The sequence below is a fragment of the Geotrypetes seraphini genome, chromosome 15 (genome assembly GCF_902459505.1).
Source record: "Geotrypetes seraphini chromosome 15, aGeoSer1.1, whole genome shotgun sequence".
NCBI lineage: Eukaryota > Metazoa > Chordata > Amphibia > Gymnophiona > Dermophiidae > Geotrypetes > Geotrypetes seraphini.
The window spans coordinates 8,364,724-8,385,635 of NC_047098.1; the positions used below are offsets into that span (position 1 = coordinate 8,364,724).

The 20,912-nt window shown below is 40.1% G+C and overlaps 1 protein-coding gene across 3 annotated transcripts in view; it reads right to left on the reverse strand.

The window, feature by feature from the left end:
* The window catches only part of KAZN (kazrin, periplakin interacting protein), a 455,715-nt gene that overhangs the window by 4,694 nt on the left and 430,109 nt on the right, over positions 1–20,912 (reverse strand). For 2 of the 3 annotated variants that reach the window (XM_033921358.1, XM_033921360.1), the window contains 4 exons: positions 19,863–20,033; positions 17,630–17,713; positions 6,863–7,052; positions 4,535–4,665 (listed from right to left, as the gene is read on the reverse strand). In XM_033921358.1, coding sequence (XP_033777249.1) covers positions 4,535–4,665; positions 6,863–7,052; positions 17,630–17,713; positions 19,863–20,033 — 576 coding nt within the window. The remainder of the gene's footprint in view (positions 1–4,534; positions 4,666–6,862; positions 7,053–17,629; positions 17,714–19,862; positions 20,034–20,912) is intronic. The other variant, XM_033921359.1, reaches the window with a different exon arrangement.

Here is a 20,912-nt window from a genome sequence, read left to right on the forward strand (position 1 = left end):
GACTTAATCGTTTATCATTTGTTAAAGTTGATATACCGCCTTTGCTGCAATGCAATTTAAGGTGGTTTGCAATAAAAAGAACAATTTAAAACAAAACCAAGAATAAAATGCTACTAGTAAAATAGGGTAGTAAGACCCACTCATACCAAAAACATAAACTTTCATATTCTGATGCTACAAGTCTCTGCTCTCTGATACGTCCACTTTTAAAGCTAATAAAGTGCTTGTTCTCTCAGGGTTTCCACAGCTGGCATTGTGCTTGTTGCAGGTTTCTGGGTCTTGCTGCGTCTTTGTCAGGTAGAAACTGATTTTTCAGCCACTGTGCTGTGGCTTTCTTCAGGGTCTGCTCTGAAGTCTGCAGTGTGACTTTGGAAATAGTGGGTTCACTGACCTGATTGGGAACAGGGCAGTCCACCAATGTGAATTTTGGCGGGAAAGTCAGTTGGTCACAAATTTGAATTTTGTTGTGAAAGTCCATAGAATGGAAAAGTCTCTGCTAGGAGACTGGGTTAGATTTTCTCTCAGGGTTTCCAAAACTGGCATCGTGCTTGTTGCAGGTTTCCGGGTCTTGCTGCTTCTTTGTCAGGTAGAAACCAATGTTTCAGCCACCATACTGTGGCTTTCTTCAGGGTCTGCTCTGAAGTCTGCAGTGTGTCTTTGGAAATAGTGGGTCCATTCTATTCTATGGAATTTCCCACCAAAATTCAAATTTCTGACCAACTGACTTTCCTGCCAAAATTCACATTGGTGGACTGCCCTGTTCCCAATCAGGTCAGTGAACCCACTATTTCCAAAGTCACACTGCAGACTTCAGAGCAGACCCTGAAGAAAGCCACAGCACGGTGGCTGAAACATCAGTTTCTACCTGATAAACACACAGCGAGACCTGGAAACCTGCAACAAGCATAAGAAAATGCTTGTTTGAAAAGGTGGGATTTAAAAGCCACAGGGAACTTAGTAAAAGATGTTTCTAAATGCAGATAAGAGGGTAATGAATTCCATGATGATGCTAGCGCAATGGAAAAAAATGTTGAATGTCTAATTGTTTCCCATTTTGTTTTTCAGGGGTGATGAATAACAAGCCTGCTACTTGATTTAGCAAATAGATCTCATGAAGGATTTTTTTGATATCTGCTCACTATCAGAGCCAGGGTTGGCCCAAGGGCATTAGAAACTGTAAAAGGGAACCGTCAATCCCTCCCCCACAGCATAGTCAAGCATCTCCCCCTTCCCTTCTAGCCACTCCCTAACTTGGTCAGCTTCTCATCTCCCCCTCCTTACCCCCATCAAACTTTCAGCATCCCCCGCTTCTCGCTGCTGGGCCTGCCGCTACTGCCTCCCCCACCTCTTCCTAGGCAGGCCCAAAGATTAAAGAAGCATCAGTGCTACATGGTCCTGAAAGCACAGATCCACCCTGATGCACTGCTTTCTCTCACCCCCACCCCCATAGAAAGTCTGCCTCAGGGGTGGTGGGACAATATGGCACGTTGGCACAGCTCTGTGCTTACAGGACACATGAAGTGTTGCTGTTTGTTTAATCTTCCAGTCAATTTGGGAGTTGGTAGGAGAAGCAGTAGCAGGCCTGGTAGCGAGAAGAGAAGCAAGGGGAAGTCTCTCTTGTGCGCAAGGGGTTCACCACCACCCTTGTGAGATGTTTAGTCTGGCTCAGGATAGAGCTGTAAGTTGTAGGTAAATATAGCAAACACTTAAGGTGTGATAAATAACCCAGAGCAAAGTTTTCCCATTTCATCTGATCAGGGCAATACCCACAGGTGGTGCACAGTGCTGTTTTCTGGTAAGCACATTATTGGTGGGGGAGGGGGGAGGGGAGGTAAAGAGTACTTATGGGAAGAACAACCAAGATGATAAAGGGGGATGGAACTCCTCATATGAGGAAGACTAAAGAGGTTAGGGCTCTTTAGCTTGGAAAATAGATGGCTGAGGGGAGATATGATTAAAATCACTCTGTCAAAAATTACAAAGACTCTTTGGGATTCTGGAATCTTGCTATTCTTTAGGATTCTGAATGGAATGTTGCTACTCTTTGGGTTTTGCCAGGGCTACTGGGCTTGATCTGACCCAGTAAGGCTATTATATTCTAATGAAAAGCAGTTTCAATATTTTCATCAATTTGTGTCTATTCTCTTGCTTGTAAGTTAAGGAACACAAAATCCAAAATGGCCAAACAAGAGTTTCCAAGAGCTGTCTCAGAACCTGACTAGAACAGAAGCCATCAAAGGTGTGCCATCTAATGTAAATTTTCAAGGAATCAATATGGTGGCAAACTTGCCAGGCCACTCTTCCTTCAGCGAGCTCCGTACAGGGGCTAATCATGTAAGCTGGGAATAATAAGAAATGTAATTTGTAAGGCTTGAAAAATACCAAACATTCCTGGCTGCTCAGGATTTTCATTTTTTAAAAAGTAGCCTAGACATGCAAATGAACTTATAAATGTCAGGATTTTTGAGATGTTGGCCCATTGTACCCACAGTAGGTTTTCCTTTGTTTGTAATTATCATTTTTTAAATTTTAAATCTGTAAATTGGTTGGTGAAACACTAAATTAGAAATACAAAGTCTATTATACTTAGCAAATGCATAGTTATCACTTTCAACTGCCTACTAACTTTTCCTAGTACATTTCCAGATTGCACTTAATTACTGATCATGACTGTTGGTCAAAAGCCTCAAAAATAGTGGTGCCAACAGACTACAATGCCCCAAAAATGAGCTACACACAGAGAAAAAGACAAAAAAAGAAGAAAAATACACTCGATGAAGTTACAGGGAAATACGGTACTTTTAAAACCAACATGAGGAAATATTTGTTCACTGAGAGAATAGTTAAGCTCTGGAACGCATTGCCAGAGGTTGTAGTAAGAACGGATAGCATAGCTGGTTTTAAGAAAGGTTTGGACAATTTCCTGGGGGAAAAGTCCATAGTCTGTTATTGAAAAAGACATGGGGGAAGCCATTGCTTACTCTGGATCAGTAGCTTGGAATGTTGTTACTCTAGGATTCTTGAATCTTGCTATTTTGGGGGGATTCTGTATGAAATGTTGCTACTCTTTGGGTTTTGGCCAGGTACTAGTGACCTGGAATGGCCACTGTGAGAACGGGCTACTGGGCTTGATGGACCACTGGTGTGACCCAGTAAGGCTAATTTTATGTTCTTATAAAATCAGTCACAGAAACATATACAAAGGAAAGTAGGGTTCTTGAGATGACTTTGCTGGAGGAAATGAAAAAGATCCAAAATTTGTTTAAAAAAAGTCTTAAATCACAAACTTTAATCCAATGGAACCCAATGTGGATCCAGGTTTCGACAATACAAATGCCTTCATCAGGGGGTAAATAACAAAAACATCCAAAGTATAATGGATTCACACTGATTGTAGCACCATATTAGAGAATGACATGGGGACAAAATTTGTCCCTGGCCTCACGGATAACCACGGGAAACTATCCCATGTCATTCTTTAGTGTCTGTCTCAACCTCAGTCCTTCTACACCAGCATTCTCCAGTGAGAACAGGGAGAAATTCTGTCTCCATGCCATTCTCTCAGCAATAAACCTCTACCATGTCCATTCTTAGAATCGACGCGACAAAGGCTTATTGCTGATATTCCTACACCTATTTCCTTTGCATATGTTCCTGTGACCAGAAATGAGCTGTTCGCACTATTAAAAAGTTTGGTGATAAGATATGGAGAAGCAGGTTACTACGTGTTGAATTAAGCATGAAAACCTACAAACTCATCTTTGCAGTGTGGCAAAGAACCAAAGAGGAATTCAATAGCAAGCCTGGAAAGGGGAACTCCATACAGTATACAAAATTTCCAAAGGCATTCTTTGCACTAAGTACAAAATTTCAAAATGTGTTTGTGTAAAACCTAAAGAGACTGTGTTTGTATATATAAGCCTAAGTTAATTGGGAAACACCGTTTGAAACGGTGAGCAACATTAGATTTAAAGTGCCTACTGGCACCTAAACAAAAGGCACCAGAATCACACCTTTGGAGGCGTCTACCGGCATTATAGGCGTGGCTAATGCTGGAAATGGCGTTAGGTGCTGTAAAGTGCCTATGTAGGCGTGTTTCACAGCAAAGATAAGCGCCAGCCCAGCACCTATCCTTCTTGGAGACGCGATTCTCTAAACAGCACCATTGCGTGATTGATATGCAATCGGTGGCTGTTTAGAGAATCCGGGCCTGTGTGCTTTAGTAAAGAATCTTATGCTATGTTGGTTTGTTAGCAAATAATGCACATTACTGTCACATCACATCTGACCAATGAGGTATTTAAGAGAACCTAACATTACCGTTTTACAAAACATGCTTATTCATTACTTGATAAGCCAAAATTAGAATTGTAGTTACTGAGAGGTCAACAGTAAAGATGTTCATTTTTTTCACTTTTAACTGTGGTAGCACAGAATATATGGAAGAAGCTAATGAAAAGGGTAAAAGGGAAGAGCTGGAAGATGATAAAGCATGATTAACTTTAATTAATAACAGCTTTTACTACCATCTTACATTGCAGAGAGAATGCGTTCGATGTCTAGGAGAGTTGATGTCACTTGGTGTTGACGACCTATCCCCTTCTGCCGCTGATGCATCAGAAATTATAGAAGGCTGTCGTGAATGACAAGGACTCACTCTGACAGCTGAAAAATAAGAAGCAGCACAAGATTCATTATTTCCCACTTGACTTCCCTTCAGATTGGTAAGAAATAATGGTATGCCAAACCTAGTAAAGACAGCTCTCCATTTTCTGTTTCCTCAGCTACTTATGATCTACCCTGAGTAGATAAATACTCCTACATCACCTGAAACACATTTTATGTTTCTTCTTTAAGCAATGAGTCAAATTATTTTAAAAGGTGAGAAGTTGAATTAAAAAAACCCTTTTTGGACTTGCTGTGTATTGACTTCTAAACAAGCACTGGTGGGCATCTCTGTCTTCTTAACAAGAGGGCAGTGACTTGGAGGCAAGCTGGAAATAACCAAATCTATATGTTATATAAATCAAATGAAAGACAAGTTGATCAGGTTTCTAAGGTCCCTCTCTGTTGAGGCATAAAGCAGTGACTTCTACTATGTAGCCTGTGAACATTGCAGTCTGCATTTAGTATTCTCCAGTGTTCATTTCTAATACATTTCAAGTTCCTCTTCTACATGTAGATTAAAGAAAGAGCGCCAATCGTTAGGCACTGGGATGATGTGTACTAAGCGTGAATTCTATAACTGGAGTTTCGCATGAAACTGCAGTTACAGAATACTAGAACAAGTCCACAGTTTGCGCTTATCTTTAGTCACCAACACTTACGCCATGTCAAAGGCTAGTGTAAGTGTAGAATAGCGATGAAGGGCAGTTGTGTGTGCAACTGCCAATTGAGGCCAATTACCACCAACTGAAGCCAATAATTGGGTGTTAACTCCAATTAATAGCCGATTATTAAATTACATTGTGCCTAATTTTAAAGGATTAGGGGGATAATGCGTTTCTAATTTCAAACTAATTCAAACGTACTAGGAAGAAAGGCAAACACAACTTTGTGTGTAGGGGACATGGCTTTATTATGTTCATTTATGGGTACAGTGTTTGGAATATTACTTTTCAAAAAACCCTGAAAAAAACAGATGGCGGCAAAAATAAATGTGCTGTATTAATAGGAATGTAGGGTATGTGACCCTTACCACTACACGCCTCCTTATCCAGTTGTGTAGCCATAATGGATAAGGGGATGGAACGTCTCTCGTATGAGGAAAGACTAAAAAGGTTAGGGCTCTTCAGCTTGGAAAAGAGACGGCTGAGGGGAGATAGGATTGAAGTGTACAAAATCCTGAGTGGAGTAGAACGGGTACAAGTGGATCAATTTTTCACTCCATCAAAAATTAAAAGGACTAGGGGACACTCAATGAAGTTACAGGGAAATACTTTTAAAACCAATAGGAGGAAATATTTTTTTCACTCAGAGAATAGTTAAGCTCTGGAACGCATTGCTAGAGCTTGTGGTAAGAGCGGATAGCGTCGCTGGTTTTAAGAAAGGTTTGGACAAGATCCTGGAGGAAAAGTCCATAGTCTATTAATGAGAAAGACATGGGGGAAGCCACTGCTTGCCCTGGATCGGTAACATGAAATGTTGCTACTTCTTGGGTTTTGGCCAGGTACCAGTGACCTGGATTGGCCACCGTGAAAACGGGCTACTGGGCTTGATGGACCATTGGTTTGACCCAGTGAGGCTATTTTTATCTGGAAGAAGAGAGCCCAATAAAGGACTCTGAACTCTTGGACAAAAACACTATGTGTGACCATCTCTGGGAAAAGACGACTAAATAGCAGATTCAAAATGTTGAGAATGGCTGATTTTCCATTTCATGGTTCATAAGCAGTCTGCAAAAGTTACATGTTTGAACTTCTGAAACTTTTTTTTTATTTTTTCACATAAAAGGATAGGGTTTGGACTGTTGTATTACAAATTATTTGTTCTAATAGAATTCATTAAACCACCTTTTCCCAAACATGGTCATATATATGAAGAATCTTTATAATTTAAGCTCGACATTTTTTTTGTATTATGAAATTGGTAGAAACATTCAAGCTTCTGAGCTCCACAACTGCTATGAAGAACAGCTCATGTTAAGCAGGGTATTCCTGTCCATATAAATTACTCTTGGGTCTCTCTATGGAGCAGTAAGGTGATTTAGAAGTCTCAGAGTGTAAGTTCAGAACCCTCTACTTCCTTATCTCTAACGATACAAAAAAAATGCATTGCTTGAGAAGTGAATATTTCATATTTGATTTCCTGGCGGTGGGCGTGGTTAGCAAAGCAAGACTCCTACTGATGTGCGCTTGCTCACCTTGCCGGTCTGCTGAATGCTGTGGATGCCCATGATAAAGCGTCTGCTGGCTCTGCCGGATAGCTGCAGTAAGGGGCAGATCTGCATGCATTACCCATTCCTGGTTTCCGTTTAATACGGTCTCCCCTGGCATGGCTAATGAGTGACGCTTGGGAACATCCTTGGTTAGTGTGGCTAACGACTGCTTCGCCTGGAAAGATGAAAAAAATAAATAAAATAAAGAGGATGATGCAGAACCTTTTTACATTCCTGGCAGATTCTCTTCTCCTGCAGAAGGCAAAGAAGCAGTGGTGCTGAGGGAATATCTTCTGGAGGGTAGCTACATGTCCATTCTTCAGCCACTAATTGCAAAGCCGATGTTGATTATTCAGTTCTTAAAGCCGTGCAGTAACTCTGAGGTAAGGCCTAATACTTGAAAATCAGAAACAAACAAACACAATAATAGAAAACGCCTTTAATGCTGCCATTTAATACCCTAAATGCTATTCACAGGTGTACCCTGGAGGGTCAAGCACCACAGTAATGTTTTCAAGTTGCCAACGGGGGATAACATTTTGCACCAGTTCTGCAACTTTTGATTGCTAGCTTTCTTAATATACCAAGTTATGCACAATCAGGGACATTCTATTTTCAACAAAAGTACATATGAGCAATTAGCTACGTTGAGGGAGGGTAGTGTTCAGACAGTCGAGTAATGCAAGAACATCATTTGTGGGTCAATTCTATGATCAGCATTTTTTAAAAACAACTTTTAAATAAAATCTGGACATACAGCGTCACTATGCGGAGAGTGAGTGGCACTGAATATGTCCAGATACAGTGGTTAGTACTGGCACTGTCCAGATCGTGGTGACATGCAAATTACTGCTAACTAAATTAGCTAACTAGATATACTTTTGCTGTCCTGAGTTTATCCAGATACTTATTTGGTAAGCAGTGTGATTATCGCTGGTAACTGGATAACACTGAGGACCAGATTGCCAAAATGGTCTGCATGAATATTCAATGACACTGAGAACCATATATAAATGAATATAAACCCATACAAATACAAATGAAAAGAACACTCCCTCCCCCCTTTTTAAAGGGAAAAAACATTAACTGAAATATAAAGAGAGGGTTGATATGCCAGCATTCCTTCCCTTCCCCTCTCCACCATAGTGTCCAGCATTCTTCTCTTTACCTTCCCTCTCATGGGTTGGCCATCTTTGGCACAAATAGGATCACAGTCAGCCAATGTAGGGCTTTAAGCATGCTGAAGTCTCCTGTCCTTTAAATCTTCCTGTTTTGGAAGGGATGAGAGCCGGCAGACTTTAAGCATGGTCAGATGGTCAAAGCCTTGCACCAGCCAACGCAATCCTTTTTGTGTCAGCCAATCCAGCAGAAGGAGTTAAAGAGAAGAAAACTGGACATCATGGGAAAGGGAGGTAAGGGGATAAATACTAGACATATCAGGGATGGGGGAAAGCTCAAAAATAAACTAAAATTTAATCTTTGATGGGTTTTCTTGGTCAAAAAATAGTTTATATTTGAGAATATACAGTATTCTCGAATAGTTGTGGCTAAGGAAAATATCCACATACTGTAGCTGCAACAGGTTTCTGGATATTTCTTTATTATTGGGTCCTTTGCAAATGACCCTCTAGATTGAATCATGAACACCTGTAATGGCAATCTTAGACCTATCTACTGTCTCCATTCATTTTTCATGTCTATGTTTTATTCAATGGTTCTTTTTGTATTTGCCAAAATATTCTATAATGAAGTTCTGTAACTAAGCTGCTGATGTACAACTGACATCTGGGCTCAGCTGGATAATTAAGAGCTGTAGAGGAAACATCTGAACTTCTAGAAGGCTCGGCTGTGAAGTTAAACTCTGCATGTCCAGGGGCCTCTGCTGGAGAGGAAGTGGTCAGAAGGAAATTTGGCAGTATTATTTGAAATGGTTTCCAAGTGTAATCTTTCTCGTAAATTAAAACAGACGATATGGCAAAGATACTGTATAGACAAAACATGAAATACCCTTATTCATTATTTCTTTCATGTTGATCTGAGCAGTTTGTGATGGTTTATTATTATTATTTTTTTTTCATTTTCTTGAACTATGTAAGAACATTTATTTATTTTTCTTGAACAGTGCCAATATTTTTCTCTAGTATTTTGAAGCAGTTGGAAGCCTTTATAAAACAGCACTGAATGATTTAAAGATTTAATTAAGAGGTTTCTGGGGAGGCTTTTTGACCGATGATTAAAGTGAGATATAAAGTCATAGGAATTAGTGTGTAACGCTGGCCGTATCCTCCATTATAGGACGCCATGAGGTCTTTCTCTCCCATATGAATAATTAATAACAATAATATAAATTAGAAACATTCACCAAGGATTGAATTTAGACAGCATTGTTTTAAGCTAGTGGCTGGTGTTGCTTGAACAAAATCTTTTCCAGAGAAAGGAAAATTGTAAAACCAGAGGACATAATTTGAGGTTGAGGGGTGATAGATTCAGGGGCAATGTTAGGAAATTCTACTTTATGGAGAGGGAGGTGGATGCCTGGAATGCACTCCTGAGAAAGGTGGTGGAGAGGAAAACGGTGACTGAGTTCAAAGAAGCGTGGGATGAACACAGAGGATCTAGAATCAGAAAATATGAAGTGTTGAACTGGGGCCAGTGCTGGGCAGACTTGCATGGTCTGTGTCTGTGTATGGCCGTTTGGTGGGGGATGGGCTGGGGAGGGCTTCAATGGCTGGGAGGGTGTAGATGGGCTGGAGTAGGATTTAACGGAGATTTCGGCAGTTGGAACCCAAGCACAGTACCGGGTAAAGCTTTGGATTCTTGCCCAGAAATAGCTAAGAAGAAAAAATTAAAAAATTTTAAATTGAATCAGGTTGGGCAGACTGGATGGACCACTTGGGTCTTTATCTGCTATGTTACTATGTTAGCAAAGGAGCTTCATGCTGTCCCACTTTCCTTTACTAGTCAAGAGATGAAACTGTCCTTGAGATCTCGACAGGGCACCAAGGTTCTTAGTGCAATAAATGTGTCATGGAAATGTCTGAATTTCTGAATTATACAGTACAGCAGGCAGCGAGACTTCAAGAGGGAAGAAAAATGCAGCTTTTCACCTCAGTGGACATATTTTTGTTTACATTTTATCCCTGTTCTTTAAATCTTCCAGTTCCATTTAAAAAAGAAACCTAACAAAATGCATTTTTGTGGGTTGTTTTTTTTTTGTTTGTTTACACATAAGCATAATTTGAAATGCTTTGGGGGAAATGCTTGATGCTTTTTGGTTCCCCACAGTGGCAGGCAATGTTCCCTCTAAGCTGTGCAGTAGCGCAGCTTGCTTCAGACCCTAGCGCACCAAGTGTGCAGCTTGTGCCTCGGCCATGACCTCTCCAGGTATTAAAAAAAGCCAACTTTCTTCCTGCCTTTCTCCCCTCCCCCTCATGGTTTGATAACCTTTGAGGCTCAATATTCCCTCACTTCCTCTGGGCCTTAACAAACCTCGATTTGCCTTAAGCCAATGAAAACGGCTTGCAATCTGCACTGGACCTTTCTCCCTGACCCGGTATACCCCTTTCTGAGGCGCGTTCTAAGTTGACTGACTTGCGCAGTGAGCATCTTGACTTGTTTCTTTTCACACTCAAAATTTCATTAGAGCCTGAAATGCTTGATTTTTCATTGCTCATTTTTGGTCTTTATCTCCAGAAAAGTAAGTACTGTTGCCATCTGCTGAGCATGAGGTTTTGTATTTATTGATTTTCTCATTGTTTTTAATGTTCTTATTGTAGACTAACTGTGTTGAAAACTGGCATGGTTTGTGGAAGGAGCCAGATGCTTTAAGGAAGTGGGGAGGGAAGAGGGACACATTGGATGGAAGTGGGGAGGACAGGGGAAGGAGAGAGCATGTGCTGAATGAAAGCAGGGAGGAGAGAGAGAATGCAAATGCTGAATGAAGTGGGGAGGAAAGAGAGGGCACATGCTGAATGGAAGTTGGGAGGAGAGGGGGGCAGCAGATGCTGGGTGGAAACAGGGATGAGAAAGGTGGTAGGCAGATGCTTTATGGAAGTGGGGAGGCGAGGCGGGGCAGATGCTTTATGGAAGCGGGGAGGCGAGGCGGGGCAGATGCTTTATGGAAGCGGGGAGGCGAGACGGGGCAGATGCTTTATGGAAGCGGGGAGGAGAGACGGGGCAGATGCCTTATGGAAGCGGGGAGGAGAGACGGGGCAGATGCTTTATGGAAGCGGGGAGGCGAGACGGGGCAGAGTCAGGATGGTATTTTGCACAGTACAGGGGGGACATATACATAAATCCCCTCTTACATAGGTATGATATATATAAATAAATTTAAAAGGCCAAACTTAAATCTTTCTTCTGAGTGTCAGACAAAGTGGGATTTTAACTAGAGAATGACACGGTGAAAAGATTCATCACCATTCCCTTCCCTGCGGATAACCGCGGGAAACAATCCTGTGTCATTCTTTAGTGTCTATCTCAACTTCAGTCCTTCTACTCAGCATTCTTCAATGTAAGGCTTGAGGGTCAGTGGTTGTGTCCATTCATACTCTGATTCTTCCCTCTCTCCTTAAAGAAGGTCATGGAGAAGGTTTCCTGCAGTTATCCACAGGGATGGGAACGGTGATTAATTTTGTCACTGTGTCATTCTCTAGTTTTAACCTCACTGGGAAAAATAATTTTTCTCTGTCCATTATATCTGCTTGTCTGAGAAACCTTGCTTACATGTTTGTTAATTCTCTGTGACTAGGTAATCAATTTAAAGAAGCACATGAATAAATATCTATTTCTCTGTTTCATAAATATTTATATATTATTAAGACAAGGAGACGCAGCATTTTAAAATGGATTTCACTGTGGCTTAAGGCAAAGACAAAAAAAAACCCCTTTTAAAACAGGACTCTATATAAAATATATTTTAGACTTGAAACAAAATAGAGGCACTCAGTCATCACAGTCCTCAGCCAGGGGCCATGAACCAAGGCTCCTTCAGGATTCTTGCAATTAAATCCAATTATCAAATGCTACCGTTGTATAACAAATGACTCCTTCCCCTCCCACCAGCTGTGAATGTACAAACTCCTCTGCATGGGAATAGGCAACAGCATTTTACTATTCTAGGATGAAAGTTCTTATTTTAAGATGTATTTTTGTTTGCTTTTACAAAAGCATTAAAGTAACCTCAGTCCAGGTCACCAGCTCTAGTGCTAATGTCTTTTAGAGTTCCTTTTCCATTTGTTACATATATTTTTGACCTTGGTTTTGCAGCTCATTCAGAAACAGGGTTGGCATTTGGTACTATAAAGCCTTTATTCATAGCTACCCAGGGAGTTTTCCCTTTTATATCCCCCCCTTCAACTCATTTTGCTTAAATGCTGCAGTGACATATCATGGCTAGTGACAATCTTTCTGGAACTACTGCAATGCTATAACCCACATCAGGCCACTAGGGGTCACCATTGTACAAATCTTGTGACCCCCGAATTGGTTTTGCAGCATTTCAGCCTTTGATGACAAACCCCCTCAGGAAAAACACTTTGCAGTGATGTTATGAGCAATAAAGAAGACTAAACAGCTTAAAATCTTCATGAACAATGTAAATTGCCATTTTTGTTTCTTGGGAGGACAGAAAGGAAATATTTTTACTATCAAGTGCTTTTATTAAAATAAAACTCCCTTCAAATGGAAACCAATTGTGCCAACCCCCCTCAATATAAACAAAACAAAAATACCCATAGAATCCAGCAGTATAATAGAATGTGAACAGTGGAAGAAAGCAGAAAAAAACCAGGGCTGGGGGGTTGGGAAACAGATTATGAAGAGGAGGGAGCAAAGAGCTAGGTAGGTTTAAGCAATGGAATTTATGTTATTATGCAAACACTTTTGCAATTTTAGTGTTCATTAACTAGTTTAAAATGGCATAGGTAGCTTCTGACAAGTTTTGATTGCATAAGTAAACTGACATAACACCCCCCAGCTCCACCGCAAACGCACCCCCACCAAACTCAGCTACTTCCCTCACAGACACAACACATATCTATCTATCTTTATTTATTTATTTTGATTTGGATCTCGTCCTCCCCGAAGAGCCCAGAACGGGTTACATGGTAACATGGCACATAACAATTAACAGAAGACTAATGCAATAGGGTACCGTGAGGTGCGTATAGTCAATTGTTCTGGATTAGAGAGATGGAGAGAGTTAGTTGGACATCTATTAAGGATACATTGGTTTGGGAGTAACAGTCTGAGGAATCAGGTGAAGAGGTGGGTTTTTATTGCTTTCCTAAAGCTCTAAAGTCCATCAAAGGATTTGATGTTAGGAGGTAGCTGATTCCAGTACTTCGGTAAAAAGTGAGAGTATGACCTTCATCTGGCACTTTCTTGTTGGAGGCTCCAACCAGGGGGTACACATATTCAGACCCCACAGATGCACACATAAAAAAGGCTAATTTTATCTTGTCTTTATTTCATTTTCTTTGTTATTAATATTTTGATAATTGCTTCAAAATCTTTTTCTCTTATGAGTTCTGAAACTCTCGAGTTCTGATTTTGTAACAGTGGTTAGTGTATCTAGGTTTAAAAAAAGGTTTGGACAAGTTCTTGGAGAAAAAGTCCATAGTCTTCTATTGAGATGGACATGGGGTAGTTACTGCTTGCCTTGGGATGGGTAGCATGGAATATTGCTACTATTTGGGTTTCTGCCAGTTAATCATGACCTGGATTGGCTACAGTTAGAAACAGGATACTAGGCTACATGGATCCTTGGTCTGACCCAGTATGGCTATTCTACTGTTCTTAAGAGACCCTGCTCTGCCTGCTTCCATTGAAACTAGCAGTTGGGACTTTAGTATCCAGCCAACAGGAGGGCAGCGATGACAAAGAACTGGAAGGCAGCTAGATGGAAGGGAGGAGATGGTCTGGAAAAACTTGTAGAAGTGAAGTTTCTGCATCTGATAAAGGAGAGAAGATAAATGAACTTGCTCCAAAGAAAGTCAGAATATATTTCTATGGGAGAAGCGATTACAACAGCTGTAGTATATACACATAGATTTCACTCTAATAGTGTGATTAAGGAATTGCACTTTTCAAACTGCCTTCCCCTCTTTTGATTACAGATACCAGTATACAAATGTATGCCCCCCCAAAAAAACACACATGAGCACACATACATGCAATCATGCACACACATATGCTAACACATAAACACACAAGGACTGACTCAACTTGCCTGATGTGGATTGGAATATCCCCTTAGCAGTATCAAAAAGAAAACAGAGACTGTGAACGCCTGCCACAGTGCTTTGCTCAGACAAATGTTGACAGAAACCACAAGCAAAGGGATAATGCTGATCTACTTCTTACAAATGGAAAAAGTGTTTCTGATATCCGAGTGGGTGCCTATCTTGGATACAGTGATCATCACTTGATATAGTTTGATAAAAGAGCTAAAGTGGAGTAAAAACACAAGAAGTTCTGGATTTCAGACAGGTTGACTTTAGTAAATGGCTGAGTACCTGAAGAAAGAGCTGGCAGGAGAAGCAGAAGGACAGTGGTCCAAGCTGAAAGCAGCTATAAATATAGCAACAGATCTTTAAGAACAAAAGAATAGCCATACTGGGTCAGACCAATGGCCCATTTAGACCAGTATCCTGTATCTTTATATAAGGAACAAAAACAAGAGAAATAGGAAACTAATATTGTTCTTCAAACCAGTGGCTGAAAAAAATCAAGGCAAGAGAGACAATGTTCAAGAAATACAGAAAAGGGACTGGAATTTGACATACCCTCTCATAAGCACAGTTCAGGAGGGGCACCTTGGGATGACAGAGATTGAGAACATCAAGGTGGCAAAACAATGTGACAAAGAGATGGCCATGGCCAGAAGAATGCTAGTTGCAAAGAGAGAGGTATACTAGCAGAAGAAAGGTATTAATGCCCCCGAGACAAGTCATTGTCAATACTATGTTCAGTTTGGAAGGCTGAATCTCACTAAATACTTAAGGCTGGAAGCGATTCCTAGAAAATTGATTAAAATGGTATGGGATTTGCACTACATGACATATTAGAAGAGAACTGATGATCTGAATATGCCTAAGTACTTAGACAGCTACACTGAACAATCTCTCCCCACAATAACTGACCGCTAAATCTTAACTCTGTACGTACTACTCAATCTGTAACTTTTAATCATTGTAAACCGTATAATACTTCACTTCACGGTCCTGCGGTATATAAACTGTTATTATCTAGAACGGTGGTTCCCAACCCTGTCCTGGAGGACCACCAGCCAGTCAGGTTTTTGGGATAGCCCTAATGAATATGCATGAGAGAGATTTGCATATAATGGAGGTGACCGACATGCAAATCTACCCCATGCATATTCATTAGAGCTATCCCGAAAACCTGACTGGCTGGTGGTCCTCCAGGACCAGGTTGAGAACCACTGATCTAGAGGATAAGAACAGAAGTTAAAGGGGGGTTGACTTAAGATTAAAGTCAGAAAATATTTTTTCACAGAGAGGGTGCTGGTTATATGGAATGCCCTTCCAAAAATTTTAACGGAATTTGAACATGTGTTGTGTAAATACAAAGGACTCCTTATACGGAAAGAGAATGGAATCAAAATAAAATTAGCGGTGCTTAGATGGAATCTCCAGTAATTGGGTAGACTTCTAGGGTCTGTGCCCCATTACAGCTAGACAGATCTGGATAGGCTGGAGTGAGTAGTTTCCAGCAACTCTATCAGTTGAGGAGTCAGACCAGTGCTGGGCAGGCTTCTATGGTCTCTGCCCTTAATATGGTAAGGACAGATCAAGGTCAAGTATGCATATGCTACGAGTTTATTTTGTTGGGTAGACTGAAGGACCTTGGCAGGTCTTTATCTGCTGTCATCTACTATGTTACTAAGATACATAAGAATTGCCGCTGCTGGGTCAGACCAGTGGTCCATCCTGCCCAGCAGTCCATTCACACGGCAGCCCCTAGGTCAAGACCAGTGCTCCAAATGAGTCCAGTCTCACCAGTTTAGCATGAACTTGTCCAACTTTGTCTTGAAACCCTGGAGGGTGTTTTCCCCTATAACATACTCCGGAAGAGCGTTCCAGTTTTCTACCACTCTCTGGGTGAAGATGAATTTCCTTACGTTTGTACGGAATACAAACATGTACACCCCCTCTCTTCATACACATACATGCAAAGGGGTTGGAAAGAATTCCATGACTCATGCTCCGCATACTTCCTCCACTTGTATTATCAAGTTTCAAGTTTATTAGGATTTTATATACCGCCTATCAAGGTTATCTAAGCGGTTTTTACAATCAGGTACTCAAGCATTTTCCCTCTCTGTCCCGGTGGGCTCACAATCTATATATGGAGGATTAAGTGACTTGCCCAGGGTCACAAGGAGTTGTAAATTACTTTGGGTTACTTTAAAGTCCAAGTCAGGCAGGCTATAGGAGCAACATAATATAATGCCATGAGTGTAAAAAATATTGGATAGGTTTTTGTGCCAATGATTGAAGTTTGAAGCTGGCCTAGAAATTTGATTGGCTCTTGATTCTGAGGCTTTCCCAGTATATGAAATATATGGCACTATTTATTTATTTTTAAAATTTCTATACCACCTATCAACTAGACGGATTACAAATGAACGTACATAAAACAAGACCTACAAAAAATACAAATTCAACTAAAAACATACTAAATACAAATTCAGTAAAAAATAAATTCAGCAAATAAAAAGATTCTAGGAAAAATACATCAAATCAGGAATTCCTTATTCACAGAAGGCTTTTACAGATAAGTGAGTTTTCAATAGTTTTTTGAATGATACAAAGTTAGAACATAATCTTAATGGTCCATTTAATGCACTATTTTGGAAAGTGTTTTTTTTTAAATATATATTGCTGGGAGTAAAAGAATACAGCCATAATCAGAAGGTATTCTGCAACAAATTATATAGTCTATGCAAGTGAAATACTGTTTTCTAGGCATCAACTGCCACATTCCTCTAAGTCAACATAACACTAAGTATTTAGCAGCACATTAAAGGAAGATCCATAAATGCCAACAGTAAAGAGGATTCTGTCACATCTATGTGTAGAAACTCTTATTTCCCAGTCTTCCCCACTCCAGTAGTATTCTTGTTAATTTAATCATGTATTTTTAATGAGAATAACTAATGGGCAGACTGGATGGACCGTTGAGTCTTTTTATCTGCCATCATTTACTATGTTACTATGATCATTGTAATCCGGATCTTTGAAACTGTGCAATTAGCAAGCAAATCCGAAATATTCATTTCAGCTAGGCCTCCAAATACACACTAACCATCCCTTGTGAGATGCATAATACAGAAGCAGCCAGTCCAGCTGTGATTTTGTTATGCATGTGGGTACTTCTGTGAAAGCACAGAAAACATGTGATAAAAACATTCAGGACTGCTGCTCTTAACTCCAGTTCTTGATGAATGCTCCTGTTGGCAGCTATGAATGCCCCCAAGTACAGTAAATCTTTATTTTCCCAATTCCATTATCAGAGGTGTTACAAGCCTGATTACAACCCAGATGTTAGGAAATCACCAGCATTATTTATTTAGAGTGAGTTACTGTGTTAGCAGTATAGATGTTCATTCTAGCCCAAGATTCCTTCAACCAAGAGAATTATTTAAAAATATATATATAAATCAACCAAAAAGCAAATTTTTAAAAAGGTGTCAGAACACTTGTTCTTTGAGATCTTCTGTCTTACCGCCATCCCTCTTGAGGAGGGCTCCTTTTCAGTTAGGTGTTCAAAAATACGATATTCCTTTCTCTGGCCAACACATTTTGTTATCTGGAGAGACAGGTCACAAGCATGACAGTCTAACTAGGGTGTTCCCAGAGCTCACCTAAGGAATCTGTAGTTTAAACCACTAGATTATCAATGCTTTGAAATTACATCAGCATAAGACCCATAAGGATACATAATGGATGAAAGAATTCAATATTAGCAGAATAAAACTTCGGCATACAATAACAACAACCCCTAATATCTAGCAGAAAAAAAATGTAATTAAAATAAATTCTGGTATTTTTAACACAATATTTAGCTGAGATGGAAAACAGTATAAAGTAGGGTTGTGCTGTCATTTGAAAACAAAGTGGAAACAGCAAAATTTGTTGCTTTGTTTTGTGTCATTTACGGTCCGACCCAACACAAAAAACAACAAAATTTTTCTTTCTTTCTTTCTTTTTTTTGTTTTAGCTTTAACTAAAACAAAAAACAAAATAGAAAGAAAATAAAATGAAAAAGGAAACTTTTATCATGCACATTCTTGCTTAAAGAGTGAAGAGCCAGACCCTATAAATTATGGGGGCAATAATATTAAACAGAGAAACAGCTGGGAGGAGGGGGCATCACTAATACACTCCTTGAGACCCTGCAGAAGAACATGGCATGGTATTTGTGTATATGCTAAGAACTTCAGAGACCTATAAACTTGTACAGGAGATTTAATTTTCACTTTATAGAATAAATCCTAACTGTGGAAGACCCAAACCCATCTAAAATGTTTTGTGCTGCAAAAGAATTCAAAACTCCAGACTGAAAAATAAACAAGGTAATTTTAAGGTACAGATAAACCACTTTTTTTCTATCTCACAGGGGCACGGAAACTACTCACACCTGCCTACAAAGAGGCCACGTTATCTCTGACCACTGATGCTGCTGTCACCCCAGGGCCAAATTTGGTAATTCAGCTAATAACTATGCAAATATTTTCATGGGAGGCCTATTCTTCACCCCTACTACTTCACAATAAACTATAAAAATGCAGAAGAATTGCTAATTAATAACACAGCAGCTTCCCAGTTTCTCAGAGAAGGGAAAGTAACATAATAAATGACAGCAGATAAAGACCTAAATGGTCCTTCCAGTCTGCCCATAACATTATAAAATAAATCATTAGATTAACTTGTCTCTTCTTTGATATTTCTGGGCCGTAGACTATCAAGTCTGGTATTGTCCTAGGTTCCCAATGCTGAAGTTGCCGTCCAAGCTCAATCTATCCAACCATCCCGTTGTTTGCAGGACATCTACCGTAAAGTCTGGCCAGTAACATCTTCATGTTCCAAATTAATGGAGTTCCTATTGATGCCCTCCCCAGCCCATCCTACACCGAATCACCATTTATGGAACATAGACTGTACAGGTCTGTCCAATACCGGCCTTAGTGCTTAATTTACATCCTTCGTTTTCTAATTAGAGATCCTCTATTTTTATCTCACGCTTTTTTGAATTGCTATAATTCATTAGCCCCAGGGAGGTCCATACTTTCATCTTTCACATTTCTGCCAGCTTTTACCCTCAAAATATGGCCCTGTTTTTCAAGGCTTTTTACATAGAAACATGACAGCATGACATGAAACATTTGAAACCATCTGTTTGACTATGTTCCAGTGACGATCTAACCCTTCAGAAGGTTCCGAAGCTAGTGGTAGCCCAATATTGGAGACTATGGGGAAGGTCCTCTGTTGTGATCAATTAGAAGTAAAATGGCACAAAAAAGAATTCAGTGTGCTATAGTCGGGGCTAAATCATTGCGCTGAATGTTTGTATAATAAATGCTTAGTGCTTATGATCTTTACAGGTTCTGTAAAAGGATGAAGTTAGTAGAAGAACCTACAGCCAATGAAATTAAATAAGTAATAACCACATAGCCATAGGGACCCAAAGTGATGATTTACAATTATAGCCTTGGGTAGGCAATTCTGGACCTTGAGAGACCCAGGCAAGTCAGGTTTTCAGGATATCCACCATGAATATGCAGGAGATAGATTTGCATACCAAAGAGGCTTTGCAAATCTATCTCATGTCTGTTCATGGTGGATATCCTGAAAAGATGAAAAGCCTGGAGCTCTCAAAGACTCAGCTCTAAACCATCTCCTCAGAATAAAGGTAAGAGTTTAAAAAAAGAGAGAGAGTAGGGCAGTCGATGTCTCACCATGGCCAGTTCAGCTTCCAGTTCCTTGATCCGATTGTCTTTCAGGTCTAGCTGAGAACGCAGGGAGCTTGCATGGTCTGTTGCCTCTTTGGCTTGATGGCGCAGCTCCCACTTTTCTCGTTCTAGAAGATCCTTTTCTTTTGCAAGAGCCTTCACTGCATCTTCACTCTCCTATAGAGGAATCATCAAGTTTAGTTTCAAGGCGGTGTACATTAAAAAAAGGTTTTTTTTTACAATGACCTACACAAAGAACCACATATAAACTTACAGATACAATAGGAAAAAAAGGGGAAGAACCACAGTATCAAATAGGAAAGAAACATAAAAGGTAAGAACAAAAGGAGAGGTGGTTTTACATTTCTTAGCACTATTAAAATGGCAAGTCCATAAAAATGCCTTTAATTTAGATTTCTTACCGGCTCAGTGTACGTTTCTTCTTTTAAATTAATAGGTGCAGAATTCCACAGTGATGGGGGCAGTGGAAGAATAGATTTGTTGGGGCAAGCAATCAAAAAGAGTTTCTTTTTCCTTTCCCTCCATCAAAGCCATTGTTAAATACGTAGGGGCCAGAAAAGAAATTTGGAAGGGGGCCACAAAGCCTACCAGCAGGCTGCATCTCTCTTTCTTCAAACTCCCCTCCCTGGATGGCTTGCCTGGGTGACTATGAGGATCTGTACCAGCTTGAGGGGCACCTCCTTATCCCTACTTTTTGACTGCCAGGGACTGTTCATGCTGGCACCAGTCATCACTCCTTCAACACAACCATCCCTTCTGTGTGTTATTTACTCAAAAGATCTTTCTCTGCATGAGATCTCTGCTTTAAACCAGCAATGAATGTGGAGTATAATGAAAGCTAAATTTGTGTGCACGCTAACAACTTCAGAGACCCATAGAACTGAGAAAATATATTTGCCTTCTTTTGATAGAGCAGCATATGGTTTGGAATCATCTGGAATTATAAATGTTATTCAGCAGGATCACAAACTCCTTGTTTAAAAGGCATCTGGAACAAAACCTGGCATTATAGGCTTTATAAAAGTTCACCAAAAC